Source organism: Alosa pseudoharengus, unplaced genomic scaffold (genome assembly GCF_046254945.1).
Source record: "Alosa pseudoharengus isolate Yale_2024_CS ecotype anadromous, Long Island Sound unplaced genomic scaffold, YU_APseudo_1.1 YU_APseudo_1.1_scf_1, whole genome shotgun sequence".
In the NCBI taxonomy this organism is placed as follows: domain Eukaryota; kingdom Metazoa; phylum Chordata; class Actinopteri; order Clupeiformes; family Clupeidae; genus Alosa; species Alosa pseudoharengus.
The window spans coordinates 36,035,095-36,050,456 of NW_027468564.1; the positions used below are offsets into that span (position 1 = coordinate 36,035,095).

Below are 15,362 nucleotides of genomic sequence, written 5' to 3' on the forward strand. Positions count from 1 at the left end.
ATCTCTCTGGGTGGTGTCCAGACAGACCCTCTCTACACAGTCTAAACCGAGACCAAGACACTACCAAGACCAGAGGGTATCAAGACCGAGACCAAGACGAGACCAAGGCCAAGACAGACTGAGTCAAGACCAAGACAAAGTCGAGACGAGACCGAGACCAAGACCGAGACCAAAAAAAAAAAAAAAAAAACAGCTAACGAGCTAGTGTTACCAAAGTCCTTTTAGGCATGTCCCTCCACTTGGCGGCCATATTGCAACGCTTTTTGGGTACTCATCGGGCATCCTATTCAGCAGAAATGCGCGTGCGCAAGGCTTCACCACACCAACCGTGCTCCAGTGTCGAGTTCACAACACATGATTGGCACAATGTCTGCACAACACAGCACATAATTGGCTCAAAGTAGTCAACTCACACCACATGATTCGCTCAATGTTTACACATGTCGACATTTTGGCGAGGAAGGGGTGGGATATGTGTAGACAACGGCCATATTGGCGTTGCAAACTTGCCCCATGCATTTCTATGGAGGATTTTTTGAGTGCTGTGTCTCCACATTAGAAAGTCTCTGGTGTTACACCATAACTTGCATCAATTGAATAAGAGCAGCATACTGGGACAGGGTTCTCAAGTTTTGAGCTCAGCTTGGAGTGATTGGGGGGCGGGGGGGGGGGGGGGGGGGGGGGGTGCACTCACTCACTAATTATAAAAAAAAATTGGAAAGAAGCATTAACCCTTTGAGACCTTGAATTTGTCATTGTAATCTATACTGTACATCCTATGTCTCTTATGTCAGCCTTATCAAGGGAAACCATTTGTTTTTTTATGTCACCAGGAAGCATGTCAGTAGAAATAACTTTTCATATTTAGGTGGGATAGATTGGAATCTTGAAATATAATAATCGTGACGCTGGGATATTCTATGGCTCACCAATTTACGAGATGTAGGCCTATATGTACTGAGTGAGACAAATATTTTATTTATTAGGCTAATTGCTTTATTCACTTGAGTAGCCTATATTGTCACTGAATCATTAGACTAAGCATGTGCATGCCGAAACCGAGGACAGCAAGTTCATTATACATTATGGTGGTTGGCAGTTCATTGTCTGCAGCAGTCCTGTATGTTTAGAAAAAAATGTAGGCCTATGTGTAGCATACTCGCTCAAATTGATAACACTCGTTAATAAGCTAATTTTCATTCATTGTTGACATGGTCCATGGAGGATCAGATGGGTGTCCCGGGACCTGATGAACACGGCTCTAAAAAGCACAAACGAGTGCGAAAGTTGCAGCCGTGACGACAGGGAAAGTGCAGGCAGCCACGAGAGTGATTGGTCGTGTAAAATGAACGTTGCTGATGTCTGGCTTAGCCTACACAAAACTATAACGACACAATCATTAGGTTTTCTTAATGACCGACAGTTTAGTTTAGTTTATAGATAAGAAATAATTTTGCCATAAAGTAGGCTAGGCCAAATGTTCGTGAAAAGGCTTGATTTACACACCCTGTAAAGTACCATAAGTAGGCTGGTTTACCAAATGACAGTTGAATTTCTGAATAAAAAGAATGTTGGTGCAGTTTTGAAATCTTAAACGTGTAACCCCACACAAGCATTTAACGTGGTTGTAGGGAGGGGATGTGCTATTTTGGAATTTTACCCGGATACAACGAATAGCCTACTATTTTTGATTGGATGTCGGTGGCTATTTATTTTTTTGATTTTGCTGGTGAGTGGTGCGCTAGTTCTGAACCCTGCGAGAAATCCTCTCGTATCCCTGCGCCTCCTCTAATAATTATGCAGATACCTTGACATCCCTAGTAATATTTCTGCGTGAGAAATGCAAGGTGTGGTGTGTGAGCGTGTGAACTTGTTGAATTGCGTGTGTCTCACGCCCATTGCGTGAGACTTGAGAACCCTGCTGGGGTAAGAGGTTCAGTCCCAGTTTAAATTAAATTTAAGAATGTATTATTTCAACTACAGACAGAACAATGCAGAGACAGAGCATGTCATGAATGTGTGTGACTGTGAGCTCACTCACTGTAAATGTTTTCGTAGACTGGGTGAGATAAACTATGTAGGCTATAGCAATTGCATGACAATGATGAGAGAGAGAGACTTTGGAAAACTTGCATTTTGCAGAATGCTTCTTTCTTGCCCCTGGACTGCACATTTCTTTATGTTCCGTGAATGCAAATTTAATGATGGCGAAATTCGCTGACATTATTATTACTAGGTCTGACTGAGACTGACAGCTACGACGTAAACCTAAGGTTTCGCGCTGGCTACACTTGCGTCTTTTGATTGGATGAGCGCCAGTTTCTTAATCACAACAAAATACATGTATGTCATTGATTGGTTGCATTTGAAAGGTTGCATTTGAAGGGCGTGAAAGGCGAAATAATTTAATGTTGCATTATCGAATGTTATGTTTTGTATCATGGACATATTTGTTGCAAATCTCCCGACCACTATGTCGACCCGAGACCGCAAGACCAAGACAATGAGACCAAGACAAGACCGAGGGATCCGAGACCAAGACAAGACCAAGACCAAAGACGGTCGAGACTGTGACAAGACCGAGACCACGTAAAAGTGGTCTCGAGACCGGTCTCGAGACCAAGACCGGTCTCGAGACATCCAACTCTACTACACAGCACCTGTAACCAGTAGTTAAATCTCTCTGGGTGGTCAGATACGGCTGCTGCTGACTCCCCCATGTCACCTTTCCTCTCAGAGAGAGAGAAAGAAATCTGTGTGCTGTGTTTGGGTCCAGTGTGAGCTCACAGGCATTTGCACACAAGAGGAGAGGAGAGAACATCCTCATCAGAACATGGTGACTGTCTGTGTTTGTTGGGTGTGTGGGTTTGGTGTGTATGTGTGTGTTTGATGTGTGTGTTTGATGTGTGTGTGTGTGTGTTTGGTGTGTGTGTGTGTGTTTGTGTGTGTTTACTGTGTGTGTGTATGAGTGTGTGTTTGCTGTGTGTGTGTGTGTTTGGTATGTGTGAGTGTGTGTGTCTGTGTGTGTTTAGTGTGTGTGTGTGTGTGTGTGTGTGTGTGTGTGTGAGAGAGTGTCTGTGTATTTGTGTTTGGTGTGTGTGCGCGTGTGTGTTTGATGTGTGTGTGTGTGTGTCTGCGTTTGTTTGGTGTGTGTGTGTGTGTGTTTGATGTGTGTGTGTGTGTGTGTGTGTGTGCATGTGTTTGGTGTGTGTGTGCGTGTGTTTGTGTGTGTGTTTGAGTGTGTGTGTGTTTGCTGTGTGTGTGTGTCTTTGGTATGTGTGAGTGTGTGTGTTTAGTGTGTGTATGTTTGTATGTATGTGTGTGTGTGTTTGAGTGTGTGTGTGTTTGCTGTGTGTGTGTGTGTTTGGTATGTGTGAGTGTGTGTGTCTGTGTGTATTTAGTGTGTGTATGTTTGTATGTATGTGTGTGTGTGTGTGTGAGAGAGAGTGTGTCTGTGTATTTGTGTTTGGTGTGTGCCCGTGTGTGTGTATGTGTTTGATGTGTATGTGTGTGTCTGTGTGTGTTTGGTGTGTGCGTATATGTTTGGTGTGTCTGTGGTTATTTTTTGTGCTTGTTTGTTTGTTTTTTGTGTGTGTGTGTGTGTGTGTGTGTGCGAGAGAGTATGAGTGTGTGTTGTGATTGTTATGGTGTGTGTGGTGTTTGCTCACTTCAATATTACAGTTAGGCTGTATTATTTTCTGAAATTGCATCCTATGCAGTGGATGTTGTTCAAAGCATGATGGTGTTTTGTTGTACATAATTCATAGTTAAATTATGGAGACTATGGTCACCATTATGATGTGGAGGTGTTACAGTATGTCCCTCTTCTACCTATAGGTGGCGTAGTTTTGATCATATCCTTTTTGGCTGCTCTGCCTGTTTTCTGTTTCTTATTGCCTTCAGGTCTGACCTGTGTGCTGGGTGGAGCTTCTCCCTTTATACCTGTGCCTGACCATCTGCTTGGGGCCTTTTGCCAAGACCGGGTGGCCTCCACGCTCACTAGGCCAAAACATTGTTTTTCTTCTTTGTTTATTTTCTAGTTGTTCTTCAAATTCCTAATTATGTATTAATATTTTTGTTATTAAATTACCCCTAGACTTGAGCCCCTTTGACTGTTTGTCAATGTGTGTTGCATCTACTGTAGCCTGGCTGGCTGTAAAATACACACACACACACACACTTGGAGGAGTAACCTCACCAAGAGCACACACATTAGGACCACACATACACACACAGAGCAGTGGATAGCACACACACACCCGGAGCAGTGGGCAGCACACACACACACACACACACCTGGAGCAGTGGGCAGCACATACACACACACACCTGGAGCAGTGGGCAGCACACACACACACACACACACCTGGAGCAGTGGGCAGCACACACACACACACTTGGAGGAGTAACCTCACCAAGAGCACACACACACATTAGGACCACACATAAACACACACAGAGCAGTGGACAGCACATACACACCCGGAGCAGTGGGCAGCACACACACACACACACCTGGAGCAGTGGGCAGCACACACACACACACACCTGGAGCAGTGGGCAGCACACACACACACACACCTGGAGCAGTGGGCAGCACACACACACCTGGAGCAGTGGGCAGCACACACACACCTGGAGCAGTGGGCAGCACACACACACACCTGGAGCAGTGGGCAGCACACACACACCTGGAGCAGTGGGCAGCACACACACACACACCTGGAGCAGTGGGCAGCACACACACACCTGGAGCAGTGGGCAGCACACACACACACACCTGGAGCAGTGGGCAGCACACACACACACACACCTGGAGCAGTGGACAGCACACACACACACGGAGCAGTGGGCAACGCACACACACACACACACACACGGAGCAGTGGGCAGCACACACACACACACACACGGAGCAGTGGGCAGCACACACACACCTGGAGCAGTGGGCAGCACACACACACACACACCTGGAGCAGTGGGCAGCACACACACACACCTGGAGCAGTGGGCAGCACACACACACCTGGAGCAGTGGGCAGCACACACACACACACACCTGGAGCAGTGGGCAGCACACACACACCTGGAGCAGTGGGCAGCACACACACACCTGGAGCAGTGGACAGCACACACACACACGGAGCAGTGGGCAGCACACACACACACACACACCTGGAGCAGTGGGCAGCACATACACACACACCTGGAGCAGTGGGCAGCACACACACACACACACACACCCGGAGCAGTGGGCAGCACACACACACACACACCTGGAGCAGTGGGCAGCGCACACACACACCCGGAGCAGTGGGCAGCACACACACACACACACACACACACACCTGGAGCAGTGGGCAGCACACACACACACACACACACACCTGGAGCAGTGGGCAGCACACACACACACACACCCGGAGCAGTGGGCAGCACACACACATCTGGAGCAGTGGGCAGCGCACACACACACACACACACACACACACACCTGGAGCAGAGGGCAGCACACACACACACACACACCTGGAGCAGTGGGCAGCACATACACACACACCTGGAGCAGTGGGCAGCACACACACACACACACCCGGAGCAGTGGGCAGCACACACACACACACACCTGGAGCAGTGGGCAGCGCACACACACACCCGGAGCAGTGGGCAGCACACACACACACACACACACACACACACACGGAGCAGTGGGCAGCACACACACACACCTGGAGCAGTGGGCAGCACACACACACCTGGAGCAGTGGGCAGCACACACACACACACACACACACACACACCTGGAGCAGAGGGCAGCACACACACACACACACACGGAGCAGTGGGCAGCGCACACACACACACACACACACACACACACACACACACACACACACACGGAGCAGTGGGCAGCGCACACACACACACACACACACGGATCAGTGGGCAGCACACACACACACCTGGAGCAGTGGGCAGCACACACACACACACACACACCTGGAGCAGTGGGCAGCACACACACACACACACACACACACACACACACACGGATCAGTGGGCAGCACACACACACACACACACCTGGAGCAGTGGGCAGCACATACACACACACACACACCTGGAGCAGTGGGCAGCACACACACATCTGGAGCAGTGGGCAGCGCACACACACACACACACACCTGGAGCAGTGGGCAGCACACACACACCTGGAGCAGTGGGCAGCACACACACACACACACACCCGGAGCAGTGGGCAGCACACACACATCTGGAGCAGTGGGCAGCGCACACACACACACACACACACCTGGAGCAGAGGGCAGCACACACACACACACACACACACACGGAGCAGTGAGCAGCACACACACACCTGGAGCAGTGGGCAGCACACACACACACACACACACCTGGAGCAGAGGGCAGCACACACACACACACGGAGCAGTGGGCAGCACACACACACACACACACACGGAGCAGTGGGCAGCACACACACACACACACACACACACACACGGAGCAGTGGGCAGCACACACACACCTGGAGCAGTGGGCAGCGCACACACACACACACACACACCTGGAGCAGTGGGCAGCACATACACACACACACACACACCTGGAGCAGTGGGCAGCACACACACACCTGGAGCAGTGGGCAGCACACACACACACACACAGAGCAGTGGGCAGCACATACACACCCGGAGCAGTGGGCAGCACACAAACACCTGGAGCAGTGGGCAGCACACACACACACACACACACACACACACACCTGGAGCAGTGGGCAGCACACACACACACACCTGGAGCAGTGGGCAGCACATACACACACACACACACACACACACACCTGAAGCAGTGGGCTGCCCGGATGCATTTGGGGGTTGGGTGGTCAAGGGCACCTGCTCCGTGGATGTGGGAGATCACTATTCAACCCTTCCACCCCCAAGGTTAAGAGTGATCTCTGCTCAATGAGAATGCACATGTGCCATACAACTAAACATGATGCTGCACACACAAAAACACACACACCTACGCACACACTGTTTTTATTTAATTTATTTATTTATTTGTATTTCATTTCATTGTATTTTATTTCTATGAATTACATTCTGTTCCCCTTTGTTATATACACATATCAAACCAAAGACAGTTTATCCAATTAAACAATTACATATTTCATTTATTATTAAAATAAAAGGACTCCCCTTCCCTCCCTCTCACTCCCTCTCAAGCATATCAGAATATATAAAATAACGGTGGATTAACACTCCCAGCCCTGAGAAAACCCGTCCACTCTCACTGTATGTTCATCTTTTAAACTTCAGAACACATACAATATACGAGGTTCAAGTACAAATTGTAAGAAATTCAACAGCATCTGATATCTGACGTGTTTGGTCTAGTTTGGATACTTCAATAGAAATTGATGACAGAAGGAACACACACACACACACACACACACACACACACACACACACACACACACACACACACACACACACACACACAAAAACATACAAACACACCCACATACTAAACACAGAGAGAGAGAAAGAGAGAGAGAAACACACACACACACACATATACATAGGAGTGTGTAAACAGGAGTGTGTGACTCTCCTCTCCTGCAGGATTAGGAGGTCATGTGATCTGGCAGAGGGACACTGAGGAGCTGGAGTTAGGCACCCAAAACCCAGGATAGAGGGGCTCAGTGAATGTGGAGTGGAACGTGTGCAGGTGGGTGAGTGTGTGAGAGGAGACGTTGTAGAAGGACAGAGTGCCTGCTGGCCAGTCCAGGTACACTCCTACTCTGCTGGAGCGGGAGGAGAGGGCAGGTATGTCAGTCTCCTTATTATTGTGCAGGGCAGAGTAACTGTTACCAGAGCACTGCAGACTCCAGGACATGGCATTATATCCAAACCTGCTGCTCTCCCCCTCCCCTTTCCTCTCCGTGCTTTTATAGGCCACTGCTATATAAACCCCAGCACCACTCCACTCAGCCTCCCAGTAGCAGCGTCCAGACTGACCCGCGCTGACTAGACTCTGACCCAGACTGTCACATCTCTCTGGGTGGTGTCCAGACAGACCCTCTCTACACAGCACCTGATAGTGGGAGTCAAATCTCTCTGGGTGGTCAGGAGGCCGCTGCTGCTGACTCCCATGTGTCACCTTTCTGTTCCCCTCAGAGAGAGAGAGAACTCTGTGTGCTGTGTTTGGGTCCAGTGTGAGCTCACAGGCATCTGCACACAAGAGGAGAGGAGAGGAGAGAACATCCTCATCAGAACATGGGGTAGGAAAGGACATGTTAACAACACACACACACACACACACACACACACACACACACACACACACACACACTGATTTGCTGATTATAGTGTGTGTGTGTGTGTGTGTGTGTATGTGATGTGTGTGTCTTAGTGTGTGTGTGTATGTTTGATGTGTATGTGTGTGTGTGTATGCTGTGTGTGTGTGTGTGTGTGTGTGTGTGTGTTTGTTGTGTCTGTGTGTGTTTGGTGCGTGTGTGTGTGTATGTGGAGTGTGTGTCTTAGTGTGTGTGTGTGTGTGTGTGTGTGTGTGTGTGTTTGGTGTGTATGTGTGTGTGTGTTTGCTGTGTGTGTGTGTGTGTGTGTGTGTGTGTGTGTGTGTGTGTGACTGTGTGTGTTTGTTGTGTCTGTGTGTGTCTGTGTGTGTGTGTGTGTGTGTGTGTGTGTGTGTGTGTGTGTTTGGTATGTGTGTGTGTGTGTGTGTGTGTGTGTGTGTGTGTGGTATGTGTGTGTGTGTGTGTGTGTGTGTGTGTGTGTCTGTATGTGTTAGGTGTGTGTGTTTGTGTGTGTGTCTGTTTGTATGTTTGGTGTGTGTGTGTGTGTGTTTGTTTGGTCTGTGTGTGTGTGTGTGTACATGTTTGGTGTGTCTGTGTTTGTGTGTGTGTGTGTGTGTGTGTGTTTGGTGTTTGTTAGGTGTATTTGTGTCTGTTTGGTGCTTGTGTGTGTGTGTGTGTGTGTGTGTGTGTGTGTGGTGTGAGTGTATGTGTGTGTGTGTCTGTGGGTGTTTGGTGTGTGTGTGTCTGTTTGGTGTGTGTGTGTATGTGTGTGTGTGTGTGTGTGTGTGTGTGTGTGTGTGTGTGTTTGGTGTGTTTGTGTGTGTGTGTGTTTGTGTGGTTGTGTGTGTAAATCATGTGTATGTTTTTTTTTCAGGAAAAGTAAAATCACTCACATTTTCTCAGTCCAGGTTTAATCCTGCACTCTCCTCCATGGTCATACCTTTAGAAGGATAAGAGAAGAAAATACAGTTTTGACACAACACTTGAGTTTAGTACGAGATGTGTTTATCATGAATTGAGACAGTAATATACTGCAGAGTCTCTATATCAAGCAGGATATTTCTCAAGAGCAGCTTCTATGTAAAGCAGTGACTTAGGGAGGGATTTAGTGTGTTAGTGTGTATTTATCCAAAGCACAGACTCAAATAGAACCCGTCCCGACTGATCGTCAGAGGGCAACACTGCCGTTACTTCTTATATTTCCTACACAAACACTCAAACACAAATTTCTCCAGAAATATCAACTCCCTAATTAAATGCATAAATGCAAATACATGAATAAAAGATACACACTTCAAGTTTTTCTACACCACAAACACACACACAAAAACAAAAATACATGCTCTCTCTCTCTCTCTCTCTCTCTCACACACTCTCTCTCACACACACACACACACACACACACACACACACACACACACACACACACACTTCCAGACTTCCATTTTCTTATCAACACATCTCAACTCACTCACACAACTCTTATCATCATTATCATCATTATATCGGGGCAGCCGTGGCCTACTGGTTAGCGCTTCAGACTTGTAACCGGAGGGTTGCCGGTTCGAACCCTGAGCAGTAGGAACGGCTGAAGTGCCCTTGAGTAAGGCACCTAACCCCTCACTGCTCCCTGAGCGCCGCTGTAGATGCAGGTAGCTCACTGCGCCGGGATTAGTGTGTGCTTCACGTTACTGTGTGTTCACTGTGTGCTGAGTGTGTTTCACTAATTCACGGATTGGGATAAAGGCAGAGACCAAATTTCCCTCAAGGGATCAAAAGAGTATATACAGTACACTTATACCTAATTGTTGCAGCAGACGCTACTCGAACGAAATGCTTCAGTTACGCTCCTGGTGTAGCTCAGCCCTTACGGCATGTAAGTGGTCTTTATTGCCCCCTGTGCTGTGGACATTATTAATGTATTTAAATGATTCATGTATCTCTTTATTACCTACACATTTTTCAAAGCTTGTTCTCCTTCACCCATCAGTGGGTCACTGTGCAAGCTGTGCCTAATCATCTTCTGTAGCCTGGGCAGACATGGTTGCCCATCTTGTGTTATGAATTCTAAAACTTGCTCTAAATAAAGTGCAAACTGTTCACAAGCCTCATGAGTTTGTAAGTGGGGGATTGCCTTTTACCTGCAGTACTTAAAGGGCCACAACATCCCCATTTTAATATGTGGGAGGGAATCATCTGGAAACGTGACAGAATATCCAGTCTCCACACAGAAAGCTCTTCAACCCAGGACACAGATGGATGAACAGCTCCAAATCACTGGCTCAAGAAATCAACTAAGATGTAATACAGCTCACCTCAACGTCTCTAGTTTACAGCTGGGATCATTCAGTCTGTCTGTGAGCTCTCTGACACCTGAGGCTCCTGGGTGATTGTAGCCGAGATCCAAATGTTTCAGGTAGGAGGCATTTGATTTGAGGGTAGAGGACAAGAGAGAACAGCCCTCATGTGTAATGAGGCAACCAGACAGTCTGAAACAAGAGATGCTCTTCAGTTTGACTGAAAATCCTTAAAATGTCACCATTTAACATGTCACCATTAAGTGCAGATCATTGTCACCATTAAATGCAGATCATTATTAACAATATTCACAGATGTACAATTTGACGTTACACACAGGCACACTGGTGTTTCTTACTATATGGTGGGTAAAATACTATATTACATAGCATTCCTAATTACTGACCTCAGTGTCTCCAGCTTGCATTGTGGATCTCTTAGTCCCACACAGAGCAGCTCCACTCCTTCATCCTGCAGGTCATTGTCACTCATGTCCAGTTCTCTCAGGTGGGAAGGTGTCCTTTGCAGCACAGATGCCATCATTTCACAGCTTGCTTTAGAGAGGTGGCACAGATTGAGCCTGTTTCAAATGAGAGTGGAAGGTCAGTCTTTGAACACTGGACATTTTCAGGCCATCCTTCAGCACCATGAGGTCACTATATCTCATGAGCATGAACACAGACACAGATGTGTGTAGCACTCACATTATGTACACAGCAGGGACATGGACTGGAGAAACACTACATTACACACTCTGCAGCCATGCAAACAACTTGTTGATGTTTTTGTTGTGGTGGTGGTCTTGTAGTGTCATGTGGGCAGCAGGAGTGATTCATGTTCCTAGGGGTTAACTTAACTGAAGGCAAATAATTCCTGACTAGTCTAAATGTATCTAATTGACTTCTCTTTTCCACTATTCTGAAATGCTTGGATCAAGGTCAAGGTTCCTTTATTAGGTCTCCCAAGGGAGACATTTGTTTTGGATAAGGGGTAAGGGGTATAAGGGAATGTTGCAGTTCTGAGGTGAGCTGCCACAGCCACAAAAACCAAACAAGCCCACCAGAGGCTTTTTTTCCTTCGACAGTTGAGGAAATTTGGGGTGGCCTGTAACGGAATGTTGCAGTTCTGCCGAGCCACCATCGAGAGTGTCCTAGTGTTAATTTTGTCACCTATTTTTAATTTAGTCTTAGTCTTGTGACAAAATGTCCTTTTTAGTCTTTGTCATATTTAGTCATTCAAATATTATTTTTGTTAGTCAAGTTTTAGTCGACTAAAAGTCTTGTCATTTTAGTCTAGTTTTAGTCAAAAGAAAACTAAAGGTATCTTAGTCTTAGTTTTAGTCAAAAAAGTTTAGTCTTTTTTTATATCAAATTATTTCTGATTACCATTTCAGTCAAATAGTGTTTCACACATCTCAATTTTCCAACAATATTGTGTGTCCACAGGGCTACTCATCTGTTATAATTACAGTGCATGAAAATGCACTGTACTGTTCTTCCTAGGCTTCTTATTACAGTGCATGAAAATGCACTGTACTGTTCTTCCAAGGCTTTTTACAGTGCATGAAAATGCACTGTACTGTTCTTCCTAGGCTTCTTCTTCTTCTTCTTCTTCTTCTTCTTCTTCTTCTTCTTCTTCTAACGCAGTTAATGCAGCTTCAACCGTTTAACGTAGAAACTTCATTCAAACTGCGTTGCGTAGGTCTTACTTAGGACATGTGGGCTTTGTATTTTTCATCTTTGTAACTTTTATACTTTTTAAACTATTAATTAAAAACTGTTCAAAATTTCCCCATAGACTTAACATGGGCTGATGACATCACAATAGAGCCGTTAAGCAATTAGAATCCTATGGCAGGTGTTCGGGCCACCTGGATCTCAACTGCCAGTCTCAGGGCTGAGCTACACCAGGCGCGTAACTGAAGCGTTTTGTTCGCGTTGCGTCTGCTGCAACAATTAGCTTCCATTATAATCAATGGAAGTAGCTACACCAGACGTGACAGTGGGGCGTACGTTCGAAAAAAATAGACCATTCATCTAAAATGGATTTTACGCGTCGCGTACGGAACGCTTCAGTTACGCGCCTGGTGTAGCTCATACCTCAGGCTTTAAGCATACTAACTGGCCCTATTAAGACTACACATCCTATCCAACTGCTTCCTCTGCCAAAAACTGTTTCAAAATAAAAGTCCTCACTACAATATTTCACTGTTAAACAATTTCAACCTTTAAACTACTGAACTTTTTAAGAGTGTGTCCATGAGAGGACCAGGCGGGGGTGACACATGCTACGTCACCGATTTTGATGAAACTTGGACAGTTTAAAGGGTCCACCTAAAAACTCAAAAAGCCAAAATAGTACAAAATTTGAAACAACCCAGGGGGAGTTAGGCCCCCGTCCTTGTTTTAGGCCAAAAAACCTAAAAAAAAAGGCCCAAAATTGCATAAAATGTTGACATCCCTCCTGCTGTCAGATTTAAACACAGCAAAGTAACAATCCATGCCATCAAAGGTCCATCCAAGGTTAGTTTAAAACTGGAGTTACAAGGCGTAAGGTGTGACTGGTGTCAGTCCAGGACTGCACGTATCCACTATGTCAAATGCCTTTTGGCGAATACCCAAAAAATAGCAATATTCAGACCTGAATATCTCCGATGAGCAACCTCCTTTTTTCAAAATTCTTTCTGCACATGGAAGGGCCATCTGTGGACTTCATAAATCAAAAGAAAAATACTCGGCCTTTTTATTATTTTTGTCGCTGTAACCGCCTAAATAGTGTGATCCAGCCAGTGATTTCAAATACATATCTATTTCAATGATTGGTTGAAACATAATGTTTAGGTCATTTATGGTGGACAAATGGAGATATATTATCATCAATCATGTCTACTGATCAAATCCAAGCTAGATTTAATGTCCTAAGTGCAATATATTCTTTAAGGTAGCTCAAAATGACATCATTGGGTGACATACACCAGTATACCCGTAGGTCCAATATTTGCAAATGTGATATCTCCAACATATCTCAGGGCTAGAAACAGTCACTTGGATTCAAATAATAACTTGTAACATTTTGGCAGCCAAAGGTCAAAGGTCAAGGTCACTGTGACCTTATGTATATCCCTTTGTGGTGGATAAATCTAAAAAAATCCCTGACATAATTTCATATGTGATACAAATATTCACTTTGACTCACAGATAACAAATATTTGAATCTGGTGGTCAAAGGTCGAGGTCAAGGACCTTGCATTCTTGAGAAAATTATATATCATAAATGCCTGTAGGGATGTTTTTTCAAATTTGGTACAAATATTCACTTGCACTTTTGTCTTCGTCATTCATCGGTGACCTTCAGAAGGCTCAACAGTGGTATCTGGCATCTCAGACCCAGCTCCCTCCACACTCATGATAGGTTGTCTACCAACCAATACCGACACATTTTTTGGTAATTTGTCTTCTTTGCTGTGGCCGTTTATGATCCGATCAGCAACACAGCCAAGCAAACTGCAGTCCCTTGATGTGGGCACCCACAAATACCAACAAATTCTTCAGTTAATCATCTTTTTTTTTTTTATGATCCCATCAGCAACTATACAACAAACAAAACACCAACCCTTAATGAGGGCACCACCAAAGTCTTTAGTCATTCCTCTTCTTTGCTCCCACAGTTTCTGATCCAATCAGCAACATAACCAGACCAACTGTAAGCCCTTGATGTGGGCACCCACAAATACCTACACATTCTTCAGTCAATCCTCTTCATTGCTTTGGTGGTTTATTATCTGATCATTAACATACCCAGTCAAACCGCAAGCCTTTGATGCAGACACCAACAAATACCAACAAATATTTAGATACCAACTACCAACCATTGTCACAAATTCTTCAGTCATTCCTGTTTGTTGCTATGGCCATTTATGATCCGATCAGCAACATACCAACATACCAAGCAATATCATAAATTCTCCAGTCATTCCTCTTCATTACTGTGGACACTTATGATCTGATCAACAACATACACAGCCGACATGCAAGCCCTTGATGTAGGCACCAACAACTACCACTCCAAAAACACAGCAGCAGCGTCTCAGAGTCAATTCAGGTTACAACATGACACCAAATAGCATGTGAGTGCCATAGCCATTGGCTTGCCTTTTCAGCAGCCTCCAATATTTGTTACAGCTCCTTTCAGTGACCTTCCTCAAAAAAAGTCTAACAGAAGTTTTGTGGCTGATTATATTTGGGTGGTGAAAGGTCAATATTACTCTGACCTCACAAAAAAAAACTATTTCACTATTCACTAAAAAATATTTTTACAACTTGAACATGATATCCTGGAAACACAGAGTATTGTTATTATTGTTATTATCACATGATAATAACATTGTTATTTTTCATGTGATAAATGGTTTTAACATTGGAAAATGTTAATCTAGCTTGGCATTACTCAATTAGCACTGTCCCATTAGCCCAACACAGCAGACAGCGGTCATATGCAGGAATTAAAGTGGGAGGAACGCAGTTCCGCCACCTCGGATAATTTAATAATAAATATATTCTTTCATACCAACGATACAGCACGATTATATTGTTAAAATAATTGGGGAGTTAATTTTCATGTGTACAGAGGTGACCAAGAAGCTATCAATTCTTGTCCAAAAAGTATTGCTACACCACAATACTCAATATGTTGTCCAACAGTGAGTCATTCTTCCCCGTTGCAC

At 45.4% G+C, this 15,362-nt stretch overlaps 2 protein-coding genes across 2 annotated transcripts in view; both read right to left on the bottom strand.

Moving 5' to 3' along the window:
* btbd3a (BTB (POZ) domain containing 3a) overlaps window positions 1–15,362 on the bottom strand; it is a 41,269-nt gene that overhangs the window by 9,431 nt on the left and 16,476 nt on the right. The gene's annotated exons all lie outside the window — the stretch shown is intronic.
* Window positions 7,112–15,362, bottom strand: part of LOC143126861 (NACHT, LRR and PYD domains-containing protein 12-like) — a 33,405-nt gene continuing 25,154 nt past the window's right edge. The window contains exons 14-17 of the mRNA XM_076288292.1: window positions 11,046–11,219; window positions 10,657–10,830; window positions 9,235–9,281; window positions 7,112–8,258 (exon numbers count right to left, since the gene is read on the bottom strand). Of these exons, the coding sequence (XP_076144407.1) occupies window positions 7,660–8,258; window positions 9,235–9,281; window positions 10,657–10,830; window positions 11,046–11,219 (994 nt within the window). The 3' untranslated portion in view covers window positions 7,112–7,659. The remainder of the gene's footprint in view (window positions 8,259–9,234; window positions 9,282–10,656; window positions 10,831–11,045; window positions 11,220–15,362) is intronic.